Source organism: Rhineura floridana, chromosome 6, assembly GCF_030035675.1.
Source record: "Rhineura floridana isolate rRhiFlo1 chromosome 6, rRhiFlo1.hap2, whole genome shotgun sequence".
Lineage (NCBI taxonomy): Eukaryota > Metazoa > Chordata > Lepidosauria > Squamata > Rhineuridae > Rhineura > Rhineura floridana.
Window position 1 is genome coordinate 33,401,742 of NC_084485.1, and position 23,344 is coordinate 33,425,085.

Consider the following 23,344-nt stretch of genomic DNA (forward strand, 5'->3'; position numbering starts at 1 on the left):
TGTTCTGGGCATGTTCTTAGGTACCAAGTGCCTGAATAGGTTTTCACTGGTAAAGCCAAGTGGACAGAGGCATACCTCACATAACTAACCTCCAAAAGTTTTTTCAAAGATAGCTCTCCCCTCCCAAATCATAATTTATAAAGGCTGAAGTGAAATTTAATATATAAAAACAAAAAGAAACTGGAACCCGAATTGGTAGAGCTTCTTTCTTAAGTCTAAATACAAATCCACATATTTCAGCATAAACGGGTGGTGCATCAAGCTGGAAGATGTTCAAGCATTTCACAATGAGCTGTAAGTAGAGACAGAGATGGAGTCCTGTTGTCATAATTTATACTTTATTTACCAGGGTTTTTTTGTTTTTAAAAAAGTCTTCTTTGTGAACTACTAGGAGAACATGAGCTCTATCTAGATTCTATGCATGACAAACACAAAACTGGGCTGTCACCCATGTGAACGGCAGGGCTTTCATGGAATGGTCCAGCACTCTTCCTTTGGGCAAGCCATCATAACTCTTCCAACAGTGTAGAAATTAAGTAACCTGATATACTAATGGCACTGCCTCTTCGTAAGTGGCAGCATGAATGGCTTCTCTCTCAGGGGGCACTACGATGATGCACTCTTTGGTACTGAGCACGTGCTCGGATTTCTTGTCTGTTCCACAATTTTTGCCAAAATGTGTTTCTTTGTAGCAACCTGCCAAACAAGGAAAGAGATCAGCATGGATGTTTCATGCAAGTACTCTCAAAATATTCTCTGCAACAGGGTCTTAGAGAGTCCTGCAGTGCCCATAAGAACCCAAAGGACCATGTAATCCAGCATGCTAATCTCACAGAGGCCAGTCAGATGCCTCAGTGTTAATTGGTTTACTAATACCAGGATGGCTGTGCTATCAACGTGTGTGTGTGTGTGTGTGTGTGTGTGTGTGTGTGCGAGAGAGAGAGAGAGAGAGAGAGAGAGAGAGAGAGAGAATATCCATTGTTAATAACATAATTATCACTGTCTATACTTTCTGCATTTCATTTCCTTCTGACCTCACTGTTTACAACCCCTTCCCTCCTGTCCATGTGTAAATTGCTTAGAGGTTTTATTACAAGCAAGCAGTATATAAATTTTATTAAGCAACCAAACAGCACTCTCCTCACTTGTAATGCCCAGCAACTATTATTCAGAGGCATAATGCCTCCAATGGTAGAGGAAGAGGATAGCCATTGTGGCTAGTAGCTAATGATACCCTTATCCTGCATGCATTTCTCTAATCCTCTTTTAAAGCCACATAAGTTGGCCATCATTACATTAAAGACGCCCCGCTCGCCGCACAGCTGACAAGCGGGGCATGGTTGCAGATGGGGGCAAAGCTGCCACCTCCATCTTAGTATGGGGCAAAGTCACACGTCGTGCCTTATTACGCACGCATGACGTGCAGCATGGAGGGGCGGGGCTTCTGCAACTATTTAAGTCCAGCCGCCCCTCCTACCTTCCTCTTTGCAGCGCGACGAGGGACCACGAGGGAGAGCGAGTGTAGAGAAGAACAGCGGCGGCCATTTTAAGGTGGCCGCAAGATCGGCGCCATTTGGAGGCGATGATCTTTGGCAGCACAGGCTGAGTTGGTGGCCTCTGCGCCATTAAGCGCTGGTTTGCTGCGGCTCAGGCCACTTCCAGTGGGCTGTTTAGGCCTATTCTATTCCCCGAAGGGAGTGGTGATTGCGGCCGAGTGGCGAGGGGCTTGAGCAGTGGCTGCAGCTGGAGTAGGCCTTTTAAAAGGCTTGCGAGCCGAACGCTGTGCCCCCCCCATCGGGAGGTGCACTACCTCTAAGGCTATTACTATAGCCAGTTAAAGCAAGATCACACGTGGAGGCTTTGGTTTTCAAGTCTTTGAATATACAAGGCTTTTCCTGCAGCCAGTTAAGCAAGATCACACATTGCTTACAACGTTGGCTTTAAAATACTCAAGGGTGTTTCTGCAGCCAGTAAAGCGAGATCACATTGCTCCAATACTGACGTTAAAATAGAATCAGTAATTAAAATACCTCTTGTTATAAGCTAAGGACTGGGCATAAGTGCATTACTCCATACAGTCAGTGGCTTGTAATAATAATTTGGACTTATTGTTATAGACTGAGGTCTGGGAATAAGTGAATTACACCATATAGTCAGTGGCTTATAATAATAATAATATAATAATAATAATTTTCTCATAATTATTATTACAGGACAGGGAGGATTTGAGTAATCTTGCCAATTGAGAAAAGAAAGGGGGGTGAAAGGTCCCCTCATTAAATGCAGGCCTTTGGGCAATTTTAAACCACCACCACCCTGTGCACATGGGATAAGTTTCTGGTAGTGGTTGAGGTGTCTGGACTGTGACCTGGGAGACCAGGGTTCGAATCTCCCCAACAGCCATGGGCTGCAGGCTCAGAACTAATTACGGGAGAGGAGGCTGCACAAGCCTTTCTAGTCTCAACAGGCCCTATTTACCCCCCTTTGGTTGCCAAGGCTGGGTGTGAGTTCAGCCTAGGTAGGAGGCGCAAGACAGTGAAGGATGTGGGTGAGGCCTTGGCAGCCTCTCTTGGCCGTTGTGAAGGGTTCTTTGGTTAGGCTTGCGGCCTTTGCTTGACTCGGGCCTATATTAGGTTCAAGGTACTTTATTCTATTAATTTTATTACAGGGTGGTTGCTTGGGGGGGTGGAGCTCTTTGGTTAGGCTTCTGACTTCCTGCTAGGCCCAGGAATATAGTAGGTTGAGGTAGTTAATTCTATTATTATATTACATGTGGCCTTTGAGGGGCCAGGTGAGCCTTTTGGGCCTTTCATATTTGGATACTAATGGTGTGCACAGATGACAGGGTTTGCTGGGAAATGTCTAAATCACAACCACTACTTAGGTGACAGTGATCCTTTTCCAAGTGTCAGTTACACATTCCTTGTTAACTCTGAGTCAGAAGTTGCAGTTATTTGAATTTGGTCTCATATCAAAAACAAAGCATATGGCATTTGTTATAATTACAGAAGGACATGCAAAGTTCTGCAGGGAATTGGAGGTCTCGCAGATGATAGTGTGGCTGGATGGGTGGATAGCGATAAAGAGGAAAGACAGATCACTTATCAGGATCTTATCCTCATTTCCAAGATCTTGGACTTTACTGAAACAGGGGCTGCCTTGATGGAAGATTAGACTCTGTTTTTGACACAGAGGCTGCATTTTAAGATCCAGGCAGACTCTTCACCCTTTCCTGATGACTTCACAACAATAACAAAACCTTTCTTTGTTGGGATTTTTGATAACAATTACCTGAAGTCTATGCTTTAAGGGAACTGGGTTCGCTGCAATGAACTAGTAGTTGGTAAAGTGTACTTACTCATAAATGATTTCCTTCCCTTTTGCAGAAGGATATATGCAACAGTGAGATAGGAGACAAGAGCCCTTCAAAGGGGTAAGAAGAAGCCCCCAGCATAAGCTGCTCAAAGACATGTGTCCCTCCCCGGTTAAACTCAAGGTACTACGAACTTTGCTTGCTGGCTACCCGGTTTAAGGGAAGGTTTGTCTGTGTTATGGTGTTTTCCTTTTGGTTTCCTAGTCCCATACTCCAACTCCCGACTGGCCTTTATGGCCTCCAACTCTGGGCTGGCCTTCATGGCCTACAATCTTTGATCTGTTTTCGTTATGGCAGTAATTTGCCAGGGACAGAGTGTAAAGATGCAAATTACACCTGATTCACCACCAGTCTTATTGAAGGGGTTCGGCTGTAAGTGGTTCATACCTGATAGTCTAGGTACCATGCGCTACACTTCATTTAACATGGTGCGCGCATGTGGCAGAGGTGCTTTATGCATTTATGCGGCAGAACATTGCCTATGGACTGCTATATTTCTTACATGGAGTGCTTCAGATTCTTCTGGGAGGGAGCAATCAAGAGTCATGTGGGCCCAGAAGTAGTGGGGCACTATCTGTGTGATTGGCTGTTCAGGGGTATGGCAGATTTTGGGATGCATGTTAGCACCTGAGGTCACAGCTTATAGTATGGCTATGTACCTGGAGATTCCCTTGACAGCTGGGAGTAGGGATGATCTGCCCCAGTCGGAGATGGGCATAAGCCTATCCATTGCCCTAGTGTGATCACCAGCTATCAGAATGCAGAAAGGGCCGCAGAGGCTGTGCAAAGATGGCCTATTCCTGTGAACTGCGCACTGGAATTCCTGTAGATTCCATTTCCCCCGGCACGCTTGCCAGCTACCACAGAGCAGGTAGGGCGATTCAGGAATTCTGGGCCGGTAAGGACTATGTGCCAGAATGGCCTTTTCCATTGAGTCACCTGTTGAAATTCCCAGTGGATGGCAGGAGAAGGGGCCTGTTAGTCCAAGCACCTCAAGGTAAGCTGGCGGGACTTTCCTTCATAGCTAAGCTGGTGGTTTTTCCCTATACCCGTCGCCCCCCCCTTTTTAACTGGACATTTTATTGGGTATGGTGAGCCAGTGGGAATACAGTATGCCCTCCAGCTGTGAAGCCAGACTATTCCAGGCAGTAGCCCTTACGCTGTTTTTTTGGAGCTTTTAGGATAGGTAAGGTGATGGCTGGATCCAAGTGAGACCCATCTCGACATGCCCTCCAGCTACCAGACACCTACATGGAAGGGGGGTTGTGCCTGTATACAATTGAGAAGGTCTAAGATGGACCAGAGGTGTATGGGGCTGACCGTACATTGGCCAGGGGCATCTGGAGAAGGATATTTATTCCCCCATGCAAGTGAGGACCCCCTCACAAAATACTAGTTTTGGGTGCTCACAAAGCAGGCTTTTACAGGTCTAGGGCATGACCACTCAGAGTTTGATATCCACTCTTGGACTTGGAGTTGCTTCTACGGCAGCAGGTTAGGGGTTTTCCCAGGCAAAGGTGCAGGCTGTTGGACGCTGGTCCTCAGGTTTATAAGGGCTATATTCACCCCTTTTAGAGGGCCTGGGAATTTCAAAGCCTAACAAGTTATAATTATTTAACAGGTTGCTGGACGGGGACAGAGCAGACGCGCATCCTAATAGGTGGCCACAGCATGGGCTTCTGGGCAGCCTGGAGGGCCTTGAAATTGAGCATGGGCTCACAGTTGGGCCTCGGTCAATGGGCTGCACTACAGTGGCTTGCCCGGAGAGGAATGCATTTCGATGGGCTCCTACCCACTTTGTTCCAGCATAATTCAGTATGGACGGGTTCGCAAGTGGTGGTCCTCCCCCCGGGTGGGAATGGCCTCAGTTACTTGAGGCAAGGCCCTCAGATCACCGGCATGTGACGACATGCAGCTAGAAAGGCTGTGATGGCCTCAATTACTTCAGGTCAAGACCCTCAGTTGGCAAGCATGTGTGACATGCAGCGGTGAGGCTGTGCCAGCCTCAGTTACTTAAGAGCAAGACCATCAGTTGGCAAGCATGGATGACATGCAGCGGAGAGGCTGCGCCGGCCTCAGTTACTTAAGGACAAGACCCTCAGTTGGCAAGCATGTGTGACATGCAGCGGAGAGGCTACGACGGCCTCGGTTACTCAGGGCAAGACCCTCAGTTGGCAAGCATGTGTGACATGCAGCGGAGAGGCTGCACCGGCCTCAGTTACTTAAGGGCAAGACCCTCAGTTGGCAAGCATGTGTGACATGCAGCGGAGAGGCTGCGCCGGCCTCAGTTACTCAGGGCAATGTTGGCAAGTAAAGGGTTCCTGAGAGTATTTTTTCCATGGCAGAGTTACAAGGCCAAGACGCTCAGAGTCCGTGCAGATCTCAAGGACAAGTATCCAAGGCAACCAGCTGGCCTTATCTATAAGACTTGGCAGATCTGGCCAGTTGGTGTGGGGGCAAGAGAAAGGAGAAAAGCGCTTGTATAGAGAGAGAGCTTTACTGTATTCTAAAAACCTCTAATGTCAGTAAAAGTGACTCTTAAAACCTATGTCTTGTCTGGCTGAGTGATTCAACTGGGATCTAGCCTGTCACTATTCTGTTCTGCATCCTGGGCATCTGCTTGTGCCCGATCCAACATCCAACAAGTGGTAGCAGAGAATGGTTACCTGGTGCTGATGGTTACCTGGTGCTGAGGATTGCAGAAAAGCGGCAGAAAAAAGCCAGAACTGCAGACCAGCGAGTAAAACAGCAGAAAGACGGAGAAACCGAAAGCTGAGCTGAAAGCTGTGAGAGAGCCGTGGGAATAACTGACTGAAGGACAGAGGTGAGAAGCTCTAATTACAAAGGCGGTGAACTGTGTAAAGTGAAAGTATGTCTGTTACGTTATCAGCCGGGATTCTCTTGGAAAGGCTGACAGGGAAAAATTATGGGACTTGGAAACAGAGAATGCAGGCTTTTCTAGTGAAAGAAGACCTGTGGAAAGCTATCGCAGAAGACCCACCCGCCGTAGTGCCAATTCCAGCAGATTGGAGAAGGCTGGATGAGAGGGAAAAGGCGTTAATTGTTCTTGCTATTGATGATTCTCAATTACTGCACGTGCGTGATGCAACAACGGCAAAAGAAACCTGGGAAACTTTAAGAAATATTCATGTGAGAAAGACTGCCAGTTCTAAAATATATCTTGCCAGACGGGAGTTTCGTGTTAAAACAGGAAGGAAAGATAAAACAAATACTAGCAGATTGTGGGATGTCTGAATGTAAGGCAGTAGGGACTCCCATGACAACATCATTTCAACAAGAAAACACAGAGACAGCTTGTGAAAACACTGCTAGGTAAAGACACATCATAGGACAGTTGCAATATCTTGTTAAGGTAACAAGACCTGACATTTGTAATGCTGTTAGCATCTTAAGTCGAAAAGTAGAACAGCCTACTGAGACAGATTGGCAAGGAATAAAACGAGTCCTGAGGTATTTGCAAGGTACTAGCAGTAAAGGTCTAGTGTTGTCCAGCAGTAAACACGGGAGTATGTGCTGCTATGTAGATGCGGATCATGCTGGCGATCCCAGTAGCCACAAGTCTACTACTGGTGTTGTCATTCTATTATATGATTCAGTGATTGATTGGTGCAGCAAGAGGCAAACTATAGTGGCAACATCAAGTTCAGAAGCTGAATATATAGCGTTGTCTCTGGTTTGTAACGAACTTACCTGGTTCGACCATCTACTGTTTGAAATTGGAAAAGGCATAGACAAACCAATCAAAATATATGAGGACAATCAGACCTGCATTAAGCTAGCTCAGTCAGAAGCACACACCAAGAGAACCAAGCATATCAGCATCAAATATCACCATGTCAGAGAAATGATTAAACAAGGGTTTGTGGAATTAACTTATTGTAACACTGCTAATATGCTGGCTGACGTTATGACAAAACCACTAAGTGAAGACAAGTTCTCAAAACTGATAAATCAAGTAGGTATGACTGGAAAAAGTGGGATGATGGAAATCAGGAAGAGTAATGAAATATAATGACAATAATGCTGAGATTGCAATGGAGTAACTGTCTTACAAATGAAAGTGATGTAAACTGAAATAAAAGGAAATGTATCAGAAGTATAAAACCAAGAAATGTAAATGTAAATGACATGAAAAGAAGTGAAAATGTGAATCTGTAACATAATCTGAAATGTATTGTTGAAATGTGATATAATGTGTGAAATGCTAAGCAAGAAGGCTATGGAAAAAATAGGTGGGGGAATGTTGGCAAGTAAAGGGTTCCTGAGAGTATTTTTTCCATGGCAGAGTTACAAGGCCAAGACGCTCAGAGTCCGTGCAGATCTCAAGGACAAGTATCCAAGGCAACCAGCTGGCCTTATCTATAAGACTTGGCAGATCTGGCCAGTTGGTGTGGGGGCAAGAGAAAGGAGAAAAGCGCTTGTATAGAGAGAGAGCTTGTACTGTATTCTATAAACCTCTAATGTCAGTAAAAGTGACTCTTAAAACCTATGTCTTGTCTGGCTGAGTGATTCAACTGGGATCTAGCCTGTCACTATTCTGTTCTGCATCCTGGGCATCTGCTTGTGCCCGATCCAACATCCAACAGGCAAGACCCTCAGTTGGCAAGCATGTGTGACATGCAGCGGAGAGGCTGCACCGGCCTCAGTTACTTAAGGGCAAGACCCTCAGTTGGCAAGCATGTGTGACATGCAGCGGAGAGGCTGCACTGGCCTCAGTTACTTAAGGGCAAAACCCTCAGTTGGCAAGCATGTGTGACATGCAGCGGAGAGGCTGCACCGGCCTCAGTTACTTAAGGGCAAGACCCTCAGTTGGCAAGCATGTGTGACATGCAGCGGAGAGGCTGTGCCGGCCTCAGTTACTCAGGGCAAGACCCTCAGTTGGCAAGCATGTGTGACATGCAGCGGAGAGGCTGCACCGGCCTCAGTTACTCAGGGCAAGACCCTCAGTTGGCAAGCATGTGTGACATGCAGCGGAGAGGCTGCACCGGCCTCAGTTACTCAGGGCAAGACCCTCAGTTGGCAAGCATGTGTGACATGCAGCGGAGAGGCTGCGCCGGCCTCAGTAACTTAAGGGCAAGACCCTCAGTTGGCAGGCATGTGTGACATGCAGCGGAGAGGCTACGACGGCCTCAGTTACTCAGGACAGGACCCTCAGTTGGCAAGCATGTGTGACATGCAGCGGAGAGGCTACGACGGCCTCAGTTACTCAGGGCAAGGCCCTCAGTTGGCAGGCATGTGTGACATGCAGTGGAGAGGCTGCGCCGGCCTCAGTAACTTAAGGGCAAGGCCCTCAGCTGGCAGGCATGTGTGACATGCAGCGGAGAGGCTGCGCCGGCCTCAGTAACTTAAGGGCAAGACCCTCAGTTGGCAAGCATGTGTGACATGCAGCGGAGAGGCTGCGCCGGCCTCAGTAACTTAAGGGCAAGACCCTCAGTTGGCAAGCATGTGTGACATGCTGCGGAGAGGCTACGACGGCCTCAGTTACTCAGGGCAGGACCCTCAGTTGGGAAGCATGTGTGACATGCAGCAGAGAGGCTGCGCCGGCCTCAGTAACTTAAGGGCAGGACCCTCAGTTGGCAGGCATGTGTGACATGCAGCGGAGAGGCTACGACGGCCTCAGTTACTCAGGGCAGGACCCTCAGTTGGCAGGCATGTGTGACATGCAATTGGCAAGGCAACGATAGCCTTCGGTACGTCTGCTGTGGTCGGACATGCTCACATGCAGGGTTTAGCAAAGGAAGGCTAACCAGCTGATTCAGTTGGCTCTTCTTGGGCATGGGGGTTAGTCATTCTGCATCCCCACGTTCAGCATTAGAAGAGTGAACTATACAGGGCCGATGACGTTCACCTGTAAGATGCAGGTAACGACATATTTGGGGGACCTGCAGAGGTGTCTGCAAGAGGTGCTTCTCGGCAGTGGGGTAAAGGGGGACTAAATAGAGATTTGTCCCCCTTTTGTGGCAGGAAGGTGCGGGAGGGGAAATAGGTAAGGACAGCTAGGTGGCCCCCTTAGGCACCTTTGGAGGTGATTGGCGGTTTCGGAGGCCTGTCTGTCAGGGCTTTTCCGGCTCGAGGACAGGATATGGGCTGCCTCTGGGGCCAACTTATCTCATCTACCCAAGGGTTATCCGGCCATGGGTGGGGATGACGTAGGAAGGCCCCCCTACTCACCTACAAGGTGTGGCCGGGGTAAGGGGTAAGCACATGGGCTTGCCCTTGCCCCAGCAGGGGCTGGTCGCCCGAGAGCTGTATGGCAAGCTACTTGCTTAAAGTCAGTTCCCGCACCTAGGTTTCCCTCTGCAGGTCACTTTAAATTGGGTTTTCTGTTTGCTGTAATTTAATAAAGTGGCCCTTGTTCAACCCAAGCTGATGTCTCTGTGTTTTATTTCGCACCTCAACTGCAACCAATGTTAGCACTGCCAGTTATTATTGACTAAGCTGTCCAACAGCAGGCACACCAGGACTTACCGTTTCTTTGAGAACTGCTGGTCTATCTCTTCTAGAGACTGTCCTTTGGTTTCTGGTACAAAAAGGTAAACAAACAGAACAGCCACTGCTCCCACCAGTCCATAGAGAAGGAACATCCACGATAAACCTATAGCATCTGTGAGAAGAAGTAAAACAGAATTAAAATGCAACAAGACATAACGTTTGCTTGAACATAATAAAGGGCGGTATATTTACTGAATCCAAACAGTGATGTTTGGACCTTATTAATCAGGAGAAGGACTCATAAAAACAAAGCCAAGACAAAATTGAAGGACATAGATAGGAATTTGGTCCAGCAGGTGGAGAATTTCTATTTTTTCACAGCATAGAATGGAATTGCCAACATGGTGCCCAGGGGAACAATGGTGCCCTTAAGGTCTTCCTGTGATGCCTGCAAAGCCTTTGAGCCCCCACCCCAACTCACTGGCCCTTGGTCATGGGATGGTGAGAGTGGTTGCTATTTTCTCCCTTGAAAAGTACTTAGACCTGAAGCTGGAAGAATGACACTGTCCCACTTCCTCTTTTAACTCTATGTACTTCTCAGTGCTCAGATTAATATTACTGCATCTAACTTTTATTCAGATCCCTTGGAAAAGTGAAGTATGCGGGTGTGTGCTCTCTCTCTCTCTCTGGGGGGGGGATGAAATGAGACAGAGGGGAGTGCCCATAGCACTAGCTCATAAACCCCATTGGCAACCCTTGGCATAGAAGTTTTGGTCATTCAGAATTGCAAGCCGTATGTAAATTTATGCATGTCTGGTTATCACAAAAGACTCCTGGCTATCTTTAAAATAGCAATCTTAACCATAGCACTTGTGTGTGCAAGGGCAAGGTTTCCATCATGCTGAAAAATACCTATCTGAATGTGCTATTTCCAAAAAAATGCTTAGGATAACACACCATGGAAAAGCAGATGCAGGGTTTATTTTTGGTGACATCTTCATATACAATTAGACATGAATTTTGATGCATGGACAAGGACAGAATTCATGCACATATGCACAGGAAATCTCGCAGCAGCAGGTGTGTAAAGTGCTCATCTGAGCCAACCTAGATTATCTGGGTTACAAATGGTCTGGTCTTAATTACAGGCTTTGGGTTAGATAAGCTCTTGGAGAAAAGACAGTGAACTACATGTCACAAAATTATAAAATATTAATTATCAGCCCACAGGGCATTTCTCCACCTTTAGTAAAATGTTATTATAATTACTAGGGGCTCCACTCCACTTGCATTGCTCACCAACACCCCCCCTCACCAATCCCTGTACTCTTAGACCTCACCAACCTCCCAGACGAAGTCATTAAATGAGGGGTGGGTCACTCTGTGTTGTTCCCACCCTGTGGGCCAACTTAACAGGTGGGTGGAGCAACCCCAATGTCAATAACATGACATAACAGTTATGTCACATGACTGACACCTGTCAAAGTTAGACCACAGGGTGGAGCAAAACAATTCCCCACCACTGGTCTAATTAGTTAGTGTGTGGGGTTTAGACTTGGCTAAGCTTCCCTCTGCTTCCCCCCACTTTAGAGCTGGATAAAGGACCTCTTCCCCTTTAGAGTTGGCTAAGGGCCTCCCCTCCCCTTTAGAGCTGGCTAAGAGCCCCTCTTTGCTTTCCCCCCTCTCCTTTAGAGCAGGCTAAGACCCTGCTTTCTCCCTCTCTTTTGACACCGGCCTGTCAGGAATGTTCCTCCACAGCTTGCCTGAGCTGCTCCCAGCTGCCTCCTCCCTCTCCCCCGCTGCAATATAGTTTGTAGCACCACTATAGGCTGTGAACTGTAGTGTGTCAGATTCAGAGATTACATTTTTATTTATACAGAAATATATGGATGAAGAACACATAAGCCCTCTTCAGATGGTCTTCTCCACATGTTAGTGTGCATGTGGAAGAGAGGGTAGGGCAGAGCCCACTGACCCCACTGTCCCTGCTCCTCTGGCATCTGTTTTGTACAATGTCTGTAGGGATGCCCCCATTCCTTAACACATTCAGTGACTTGTGGGAATATAAAGAAGGCTATAGTCCCCTATCTATGAGAAACTAATGACTGCATGTACAATTCAATTGGAAAGTTTGAAAAAAAATTGCCACAACTCCCCGCCCCAAAAAATCCACAAGTACACCAGGTATGGGGAACCTTTGGCCCTCCAGATGTTGCTGAACTACAACTCCCATCAGCCCCAGCAAGCATGGCCAATGCCCAGGGATGATGGGAATTGTAGTTCAGCAACATCTTCTCCAAACCTAAAGTACACAGTCCCAGAAGAAGTGGATTTCCCATTTCTAAATGCTTGAAAAAATGAGAACCCAAACTGTACCAGATTCAAGATGAACCCTTCTCAGCGGGTCAGCAGGGACAGAGTTGCTATCATTATTATTATAGCATATTTTATATTTAGCTCTCCCTCCAAGGAAGTCACGTCGGTGAGCATGGCTTCTACTCCCATTTTTCTTCCCCAAGGTGAGCTTCATGGCTGAGTAGGGATTTGAACCTGGATCATCCTGGTCTAAGTTTAATACTCTAGCATATCTGAGGATGACTCCCAGAGAAGCCAAGGATAGAGCAGGAGGCAAGCCTAACCAAGTGTTTCATGGGTGGGAATAGGTAAACTTTTAATATACTTGTGACATGCCTCTTCTCATCTGAAGGATCACAGCCTGGCCATATCCTGTTATCAGCCCTGCTGTGATGCAAATTACTGTAGTGTAGAGAATATCAAAAGCAAAGAAGCAAGTAATGGCCATACATACCAATGAGGTCAAGGAAAGTGAGACTGATTAGCAGATTGGCAGCCCAGTTGAAACTGTTGCAGAAGGCGAAGGCTCTTCCTCGTATGCTGGCGGGGTAGATCTCACTGAGGACAAGCCATGTCACTGTGTGTGGCAGAAGGGGAAAAAAGGCAGAGCAGCAGAGTGAGGAGGGGAAAAACCAAACAGAAAAACCAAACAATGTTTCTGTACTATTGTAGCAGAGAACCAACTTGAGAAAAGCAAAAGGTAGAAAGTTTGGATTTACTGGGTTGGGTGGTAACGACACCCAGAAACCACAAACTAACCAGAGTGAAGACAATAGCTATGTATGGATAATCATGAGAAACAATTGTTAAAAGTTAATTATGGTTCAAAGTTGGCTTGCTTCACAGTTAATGTTAACCACAGTTTGTCAGGTTCAGAGGACAAACCAAAGTTGGTTATTTGAAACCGTAAGTGAATGCTTCTGATCTCCCTGTAGCTACTATGCCTAAGAAGCATGGCACCAAAGCTTGCTGTGGTTAATTCTCATCACACTAAACAATTGCTGGAGATAGACAATAGTTCCCCACCCTCACTCCCCGGAGCCAGAGGCAGTTTGAAATAGGGATTGTGGTTATAGCTTGTGTGGCATATAGCCATTCTACTTTTGCCTCTGGTAGATAGGTTTAGAGGTTTAGTACAACTTCAAAATCTGAGAAATCCATTTTATAAAAGAGACAAAAGAAAAGTGCATTTGTACACCATGGGAAGTAAAATGACACTTCTTGCAAATCACTTTCTTTCTGACCTTACTAGGGTTTCTGAAGTTTCATATGTCTCAGTCAGACTGGGATTGGTCCAATGTGATGCAAGTTCATGAACAGTGGGGAAAATAAATAAAGCCATCTGTAAACAAATGTGTAATTGGATGACTAAGATGAATTCCAGAGCAGAATCTCTAGGTTATATCTTGTTTTGTCCCTCATGTCTTATTATTCCAATGCTTCTTTTAATGTGTTTGCAATACACACACATTTCCTCCTCCACCATTTAGTTTAAAGCACATCCAACTCACATTTAAGCACATGACTTCCCTCCATTCGTTCATTTATTATTAAATTTATATCCCACCATTCCTCCCAGAAAGAGCCCAGGGCAGCAAAGAAAATACTAAAAATACTTTAAAACATCTTAAAAACAAAATATCTTGTTTAAAAAACTTTAAAAACAACTTAAAAAGCAATTCCAGCACAGATGCAGACTGGGATGAGGTATCTACTGAAAAGGCTTGTTGAAAGAGGAAGGTCTTCCATAGGAACTGAAAAGATAACAGAAAAGGCACCTGTCTAATGTTTAAGGGGAGGGAATTCCAAAGGGTCAGTGCCACAACACTAAAGGTCCCCTTCCTATGTTTTGTGGAATGGATCTCCTGATAAGATGTTATCTGCAGAAGGCCCCCACCTGCAGAGCACAGTGACTCACTGGGTACATAAAGGGTAATATGACCTTACAGGTATCCTGGTCCCAAGCTATGTAAGGCTTTGTACACCAAAACCAGAACCTTGAACTTGGCCTGGTAGCTAATGGGCAGCCAAATAGCTAGTTTGTTAAAGGTGCTGGGAATGTGTACCTCTATGATTCTCAGGATTCTTTGAGAGAAGTCATGTGCTTTAAATGTGTATTGGAGGTGCTTTAAATGTGTGTTGTGCATCTGTGTGTTCAGTATTTCTGATTAATTTGATGTGGGCGTAAAACAAAGAGGTGAGTGTGTGCAAGGTGGGCATCGGAAGGAGATGGCCTTCAAGACAGCTCCATGGAAGTGAGAAGTAACCAAGATTATAAAAGGTGAGAAACTGAAACCTGTCCCAAAAGAATTCTGGATAGGTAGGCATATTACTAGCAAACAACAGAAAGTCCCATGACACTTAAAAGGCTAACAAATTTATTGCAGCATAAATTGTTTGTGGGCCAGGGCCCACTCTTCTCAGGTGCATAATAAATTCCTGCCACCATCAAAAAAGAAAATTAACAGGATAAAAATTAGCAAAGTGTCTGTGGTGAATGGGTAGATGTGAATATAAGCATATTTAGAGAAAGAAAGAAGCTCTAACAACAAAGAAGACTCTGGACAATGACTAGGATGAGGGACATTTTGAAATGTTTATCAAACACATATATAATTGATGTTACAACCAAGTTAATGTATGTATAATGGGGAAACAACTTACACATGAAGAAACCAGGATGTGGAAAATGTATTGGGGCAGGCCTTCAAACTGTATAAGCCATGTGTGGCATTTCCTGGTCCAAATAATGAAAAACAGCTGGTCTGGACTTCAACCTTTCTTGAAATAACCCCTTGTTAGAGGCAAACAGACCTTGCCTAATTAGAGCTACTTTAAGGCTGCTGACTGGCCAGCATGGGTACCACTTTACTGAAGATACGTTTGGAGCAACTGTACAAAATGCATTTAGGTTGCTTGTTATAGAAACCTACCATCTCTGAAAACTGCATAAAGCTTTACTTGCAAACCTGTGACCTACAAGTTAACACATCTGCCAAACTCTTGCATATGTGTTTGGGAGGATTCTTTATGTGTATTTGCCTAACTAGGTATGTAAATAAGATTTTGACGGAGCTGCCAGTTCCTGGAACAGCAGTAGGTGAAAGGAATCATTCAGAAACAAGCAAGAGAAGCCCTAAATATCACAGCCATTGTAGGAAACAGAATGGGCACATATCTCAGTTGTAGAATGCATGCATTTTAAGTGGAAGATTCTGAGTTCATTCCACAGCTTCTCCAGTTCAAAGATCTCAAGCAGTAAGGCATCTGTAAAAGCCATCTGCCTGAGATCTTGGAAGGAAATGCTGGAGTAGCCAATGCAGGCTATATGGAGCAGTGGTCTAAGAGAGCTTCATATGCTCAAATGCCTCCAATGCCCATCCATAAAGAGGGCTGAACATAAGTTTCCTATTCTCCCCGAGTCACTCCTAGAATAGATGTCTTTCTCCCCCCAAATCACAAGCTGCCATAGCTATTTTGTTGTTATTTAGGCTCCCTCCTCTCCTTTATCTGGGGAGTGAGAAGGGGGGACCCCTCCAAAACTACACACAGCACAGGCATTTGATTGTATTTTTTTCTCCAGATGGAGGAAGGGGTGGTCTGGAGATGGGGGGGGGTGGATTTCACCCCATTGTCATGGTCAGACCACTTCCTGGTGAAGTTTAGACTTATGGCTCTGACCCTCCCTTGCAGGCACAGGTGGACAGATTAAGATGGTCCACCCCGGGAGACTAATGGAATCCACAGGGTTCCTGAAAGCCATGGGGGAGTTCCCAGTAGATAGAGCAGGTGACCCTGTTGAAGCCCTTGTCATGCTGTGGAACAGCCAGGTGTGTGGGGCTCTTGCCACGGTTGCCCCCAAGCCTCTCTCTAGCATTGTGCAGCCTGGCTTGCACCTTGATACACCAGTGAGACAAGGGCAATGAAATAGGCTGGAAACAAGTGGCGAAAGACGTGCTGTGAGGCGGACTGGGCACAAGTAAAACATCATAACCGTGCCTACTAGGCAGCAGTGAGGGTGGCGAAGAAGGCCCACTTCTCTGCTTCTATTGCATCCACAAGTAGCTGTCCAGCAGAGCTTTTCTGTATTGTCAGGGGTCTGTTGACAGCAACTCCAGGAAATGGAGTTCTAGACCCTTTGGGGGGCCACTGTGAATTGTTGGCAAGGCACTTTGAGAGTAAAGTTGCTCGCCTCTGTAGTAATCTTGATGCCCCATCCACATCTACTGTAGTCCCCAGTGAGGTGTCTAGTGCAACGTCTGCTGCAACTTCTTGGGAACAGTTTCAGTTGATGCGGCCTGATGATGTAGACAACAGGGCTGTGGAGTCGGTATGCCAGACCTTCAACTCCGACTCCTCTATTTTTCTACTGTCCGACTCCGACTCCTTCATAAATGGCAAATGTATATTAACTAGTAATAACAAATTTACTGTAGTAAAATGGTAGCACAAGGCATTTCATCACCACCACGTGAATCCAGAGCTTGGAAAAGTTATTTTTTAAACTACAACTCCCATCAGCCCCAGGGATTGGGCTTGTAGGAGTTGTCGTTCCAAAATGTAACTTTTCCAAGCTCTGGATTCACGTGGTGGTGATGAAATGCCTTGTGCTACCATTTTACTACAGTAAATTTGTTATTATTAGTTAATATACATTTGCCATTTATGAAGGAGTCAGAGTTGGTACATTTCTACCGACTCCGACTCCACCCAAAATTGCTCCCGACACCGACTCCACAGTCCTGGTAGACAAGGTGCTTACGATGATGCAGTCAGCAACGTGTCCTCTCGACCCTTGCCCTTCTTCGCTTATTCAAGCCTATACACATAGTCAATCACTGTGCTCTGCAGGGGAGGGCCTCCTGCAGATACCATCTTATCATGAGGTCCATTCTGCACAACATAGGAAATGGACCTTTAGTGTAGTAGCACCTACCCTTTGGAATTCCCTCCTCTTAAATATTAGACAGGCGCGTCTCTGTTATCTTTTTGGCACCTACTGAAGACCTTCCTCTTTCAACAAGCCTTTTAAGTAGAGACCTTATCCCAGTCTGCATCTGTGTTGGAATTGCTTTTTAATATATTTTTAAACCTCTTTTGCAAAAATGTTTTTAAAGATGTTTTCTTTTAATATATTTTAAAGTCTGTTTTTATGATGTTTTAATGTGTTAAAGATCCTCCGTGGCGCAGAGTGGTAAGCGGTGGTAACGCAGCCGAAAGCTCTGCTCACGGCCGGAGTTCAATTCCAACGGAAGGAGGAAGTCGAATCTCCGGTAAAAGGGGTCGAGGTCCACTCAGCCTTCCATCCATCTGTGGTCGGTAAAATGAGTACCTGACATATGCTGGGGGGTAAAGAAAGGCCGGGGAAGGAACTGGCAATACCACCCCATATATACGGTCTGCCTAGTAAACGTCGCAAGACGTCACCCTCAGAGTCGGAAACGACTCGCACTACAAGTGCGGGGACACCTTTACCTTTAATGTGTTTTTAGTGCTTTTGTTTGCTGTCCTGGGCTCCTACTGGGAGGCACGATATAAATCAAATAAATAAATAAGTTTTCACCTATTCTCCTTAACCATTCGCCTGGTTGGCATCAGTAGCCAGGAGTTTCATGCAGGTGAGTGTGTGGTAGAATTCCCTCTAGGCAAGCAATTGGACTGGTGAACAGTGACCAAGGACTCTGTTTCACGAGTCCAATCGGCTTCTATACTGGTCACAGAGAAAATGATGCCTCTTGCTCCAGAGGCAGGAAGGAAGCTGATTGAGCTGGCAAAGCAGGGCCATAGCTCCCCCTGCTTTGCCAGCCCAACAGCCAATCAGATTGCAGAGTGCTCTATATCTGCTTCACCAGCCTAGTCACTTTCCATGAAATGCCTCCTGGACCACCTCCAGCCATGCTTGCCATCTTTCTGCTACTCCTGCCATGTGGGTAAATAGAAATGGGGGGGCATAGCTAAAGCCAGTTTGGAAGTCAGTTCCCTGCTGTGTGGAATGCTGGTGCACATTAAAAAAGGGGGGTGGAGAAAGAAGAAGGACCCCTAACCTATGACGCTGCCTAGTAAAGGTAGAGGGAGAAAAGTGGAGTGACCAAGGTAGTGGGAGAGGAGAAAAAAGGCAGTTTGGGGAAGAAAAGCTTCTAGCTTGCAAATTTTTTACTTGCTTGCTTTTAACTCATGAGAGGGGGCCTTCTTATGAATAAAAATCAGGAGGCTTTTTATTTGCTGGCTTGGGGGTGCTTAGCAACAAGCCTCTTTTACGGGATTCCAATATCCAAGGTTTTCTTGTACTCATTCCATTATGGTGCATACAGCTATTTGGTGAAGTCAGGGCTGTGGAGTTGGCACGCCAAACCTTCGACTCCAACTCAGACTCCTCTATTTTTCTACTGTCCGACTCCGACTCCACAGTCCTGGAAAGGGCTGTAAGTTGAGGGATCCTGCTCGTGTACTGCCCACCCCGCTGCACGGCAGACTCCCTGACCGAGGTACTCGAGGTGGTCTCGGATGTGCGGTTGCTCTTCCCCAACTTATTGGTTTTGGGGACTTCAACGTACACGCTGAGACCACTCTCACTGGAGCCCCTCGGGATTTCATTGAAACCATGACTTCTTGGGAACTGCACCTAAGTAATATAGGTCCTACCCATGTAGCCGGTTATACTATCAACCTTGTATTTGTCTCGGGAAAGGAGGGGAGTGTTCTGAAAATGGGGGCTGTTTCTTCTAACCCTGTGTCATGGTCAGATCACTATTTGGTGAATATGGACTTCTCAATGCCACATACCCTCCGCAGGGGACAAGGACCAATTAGGATGGTCCGCCCCAGACGCCTGATGGAGCCTGAGGGATTCCTGAATGCGCTGGGTGATTTGGAGCTGACTGAAAGCCACCCGGTCGAGATCCTGGTGATGGAGTGGAATAGGGAGATCACTAGGGCAATAGACCGGGTGGCTCCGAAACGTCCTCTCCCCCTGAATAGAACTCAGACTGTGCCCTGGTATACACCACGGTTGCGGGGTCTGAGACAGGAGGTGAGACGACTAGAACGCCGGTGGCGGAAATCTTGCACTGCAGACAATCGAACACTGGTTAGAGTGGCAATAGCGGCCTACCAGCAGGCAACAAAGGCAGCAAAGAGGTGATTCTTTGCTGCCTCTATTGCATCGGCAGAGTGCTGTCCCAGGAGGTTGTTCCAAGTGGTCCGAAGCCTGGTCGGTCCAGTTGCTCAGGAACCTATGGAGCACTCTAAAGCCTCCTGTGACGCATTTGCTAAACACTTTGCTGATAAAATCGAGCGCCTGAAGAGCATGCTTCCGTACGCCGTGGTTACAGATAGTGGGCCAGAGTCGGCCAGTTGCATTCCGGTCTGCTGGGATCGGTTTTAGCCTCTTCCCTCTGAGGAAGTGGACAAGGTGTTCTCTTCTGTGAAGCCAACCACTTGTTTGCTTGATCCTTGCCCTTCGTGGCTCATTATGAGTTGCAAAGAGAGACTGGGCGAAGGGATCAAGGCAGTGGTAAATGCGTCCTTGGAAGAGGACGCAATGCCATCAGCCCTCAAGGAGGCAGTAATAAAGCCCATCTTAAAAAAGTCCTCCTTGGATCCCCAAGAATTGAACAACTTCCGTCCAGTCTCTAATTTACCATTCTTAAGAACATAAGAAGAGCCTGCTGGATCAGGCCAGTGGCCCATCTAGTCCAGCATCCTGTTCTCACAGTGGCCAACCAGGTGCCTGGGGGAAGCCCGCAAGCAGGACCCGAGTGCAAGAACACTCTCGGTTGAGAACACTCCACTTCTTGGGCAAGGTGATTGAGCGAGTGGTGGCCAAACAGTTACAGACACACTTGGATGAAGCAGATTATTTAGATCCTTTCCAATCGGGCTTCAGGACTGGGCACGGAACTGAAACAGCCTTGGTCGCTCTGGTGGATGATATGAGGAGGGCATTGGATAGGGGAGAACACACATTCCTTGTCCTCCTCGATCTCTCAGCGGCTTTCGATACCGTCGACCACGGTATCCTTTTAAACCGCCTGGAGGGACTGGGAATAGGGGGCACTGTTCTACAGTGGTTCCGTTCCTATCTCTCCGGCAGGTATCAACGGGTAGCATTGGGGGAGGAGGTTTCTGACCCTTGGCCTCTCAATTGTGGAGTGCCACAGGGTTCTATCCTCTCCCCCATGCTATTCAACATCTATATGAAACCGCTGGGAGCTATCATCAGGAGTTTTGGGCTGAAGTGTCACCAATATGCGGATGACACTCAGCTCTACCTCTCATTTAAGTCCTCACCAGAGGCGGCTGTGAATACCTTGTCCAAATGCCTGGAGTCCGTAAGTGGATGGATGGGAGAGAACAGGCTGAAGCTAAACCCTGACAAGACCGAGGTGTTGCTTGTGGATGATAAGAGAAGGTTGGGAGATTTAGACTTGGTACTTAATGGGGTGAGATTACCCCTGAAAGTCCAGGTCCGTAGCCTAGGGGTCATTCTTGACTCCCAGCTGTCCATGGAGGCTCAGGTTTCGGCAGTGAGCTGGGCAGCTTGGTATCAATTACATCTGATACAGAGGCTGCGACCCTACCTTCCTGTACATCTGCTCCCACGAGTAATACATGCCCTGGTCTCCTCTCGCTTAGACTACTGTAATGCGCTCTACGTGGGGTTACCCTTGAAAACGGTCCGGAAATTGCAGCTGGTACAAAATGTGGAGGCACGCCTGATAAAGTAGAGCCGTCGCTGGGATCATATTACCCGTGTTGATCGATCTACACTGGTTACCAGTTGCTTACCGGGCCCAATTCAAGGTGTTGGTACTGACCTTTAAAACCCTATACAATTTCGGCCCAGTTTATCTGAAGGAACGCCTCCAGTATCACCAATTATGCCGCCTAATGAGATCAGCCTCACAAGACCTTCTCTCGGTCCCACCGGTGAAAACAGCTAGGCTGGTGTGGACCAGAGAGAGGGCATTTTCGATTGTGGCCCCCACCCTCTGGAACTCACTCCCTTTTGACCTCCGACATGCCCCCTCCCTGATGGGTTTTCGCCGAGCCTTAAAGACCTGGCTATTCAGGCAGGCCTATGGGATTTTTGAGGGGGATTAGTTTTTATGGAATCTTAACTGAAGATGGTTTTAGTTGAATTGATGGTGATGTTGTGTTTTGCTGATTTATATATTATTTTATACTGTACTTGAATTGTTGTATTGTATTGTTGTACGTCGCCCGGAGTGTCTGTTAACTCGGACAGATGGGCGACTAATAAATATAATTTTATTATTATTATTATTATAAATGTCTTTTTAAATTGGAAGCTCTCATAGGAGCATTTTTATCGCTGCCTGAATATGTGCTGATCTTGTCATCACAGCATTTGTCTTCATCTGGGTCCTGTGTCATACACTGACACACAAAATGTTTTCCATCTTGAGTTATGGTGAAATGCTGAACTACAGCTGACTTCATGGGAAGCTTCTTTGACATTTTGAATTTATATTTTAAAAAATTTGTCAATCAAAATTTAGTTTGAAGTCGGAGTCGGTACATTTCTACCGACTCTGACTCCACCCAAAATTGCATCCAACTCCGACTCCACGACTCCGACTTCACAGCCCTGGGTGAAGTTAGAAGGATATTCACACACAGGTACGTCCATGCACACAGGTGGTCTGTATGAGCTGGGAATGTGAAGGTAGAGGAAGTATACTTACTTGGTCCAAATCCAATTGAGAATGCACTCACAAAAGCCATCAAACTTAGCAACGTAATCCAGTTTAGAAGCATGTGTTCCTTGGAAGGTGCATCACCCACAAATGAGGTGGTACTTGGCTCCTTTCCTTCAGTGGACTGATTGAGAAAGTGGGCCTGCTTGGTGTGCAGAGTGTTTGCCATTCTCTCTCCATTTTTATTTGTGGCACCTGTCCTGATAGAGCCTGCTGGCCTTATAATAGCAAAAGTCGATTCCGTTTGCATTTCATTAGCACCTGATGCCAGCAGAGAGTAGGATACAGCTGGCTGGGAGGACACCAACTTTGTGGGGTGATGAGCTAAGTTGAATGAAGTGGCATTTGACCCTGGGAATCTTTCACAGTCTTTGACCATCTCTAAAGGAATGGAGCAGCTGGTCAGGCCAATAGCAGTCACTGAAAAGGCCATCACCATGCACCCAGCCATCAACAGCACTCTCCTGCCAGCCTTATCTGCAAAAGCCATTGCAACAACAGTTGCAATAACCTTCATCACTCCCAGGCCAACAGAAGCCAGGACAGCAGAGGAATCACTCTGAAAGCCCACAGAGCGGAAGATTGTGGAAGCATAGCAAAGGATGTTGGGCTGCCCTGTGAATTGCTGGAAGAGCACCAGCCCCAGGCCAACCAGGGTCCGACTTCTCATGTTGTCCATTGACCTGAAAAGGTCTGCAAAAGAATAACTCTTCTCCCTAGGGCCAGGTGGCAGCATTACATCTTCACCATCTTCATTTTTTTGTTGATGAATGAGGCTTTTGCTAGTCTCGCTGTAGCAGACATTTAGCTTCACTGAGTTCTTTGGGAGGAAGAGGATGGACAGAAACTGAATGGCTGCCGGGCCAACCGCCAAGCCAAACATGTATCGCCAACCTTCGCCGGTGTCCGCAAAGATGTAATTCAGTGCATAGGAAAGTAAGATGCCCACGGTGATGCCAGCTTCATAGAGGGAAACCAGTACTCCTCGTTGATGGGCAGCCACCATTTCAGAGACATATATGCAGCATGCCATTGATGACAAAGAGATGGCAAACCCTACAGTCATGCGCCCGCATACTAGCCAAATAAGCGACCCGGAGAAGGTAAGAATGAGACTGCCGCACAGCAAAACCACATTGCTAAGCAATATTGCCTTCCGTCTCCCCTGATGGTCAATGAAGATCCCGCCAACCAAAGAAGCCAGGAGAGCTCCAATGAGTAAGGAACTCACAAGGACCTCCTGCTCAAAACAGCTAAGACGGAAGTCCACTTGCAGTTGCAGCAAGGCCCCAGAGATAATTCCAAGTTCATAGCCAAATATCAGCCCACCAATGAGTGAAACGGTTGAAGATAACAGGAGGACCAGCAGTGCATGCCCTGAAAACCAAGAGCAAAGATAAGGTTTGAGGATGTTTCTCATCCACCTTTACATAACTTACAGGAA

At 46.7% G+C, this 23,344-nt stretch overlaps 1 protein-coding gene across 4 annotated transcripts in view; it reads right to left on the bottom strand.

The window, feature by feature from the left end:
• Positions 1-321: 321 nt before the first annotated feature.
• The window catches only part of SLC2A10 (solute carrier family 2 member 10), a 31,823-nt gene continuing 8,800 nt past the window's right edge, over positions 322-23,344 (bottom strand). For 3 of the 4 annotated variants that reach the window (XM_061630286.1, XM_061630283.1, XM_061630284.1), the window contains exons 2-5: positions 21,889-23,277; positions 12,636-12,758; positions 9,863-9,998; positions 322-696 (exon numbers count right to left, since the gene is read on the bottom strand). In XM_061630286.1, coding sequence (XP_061486270.1) covers positions 597-696; positions 9,863-9,998; positions 12,636-12,758; positions 21,889-23,277 — 1,748 coding nt within the window. In that variant the 3' untranslated portion in view covers positions 322-596. Of the gene's footprint in view, positions 697-9,858; positions 9,999-12,635; positions 12,759-21,888; positions 23,278-23,344 lie in introns of those variants that run through there. The other variant, XM_061630287.1, reaches the window with a different exon arrangement.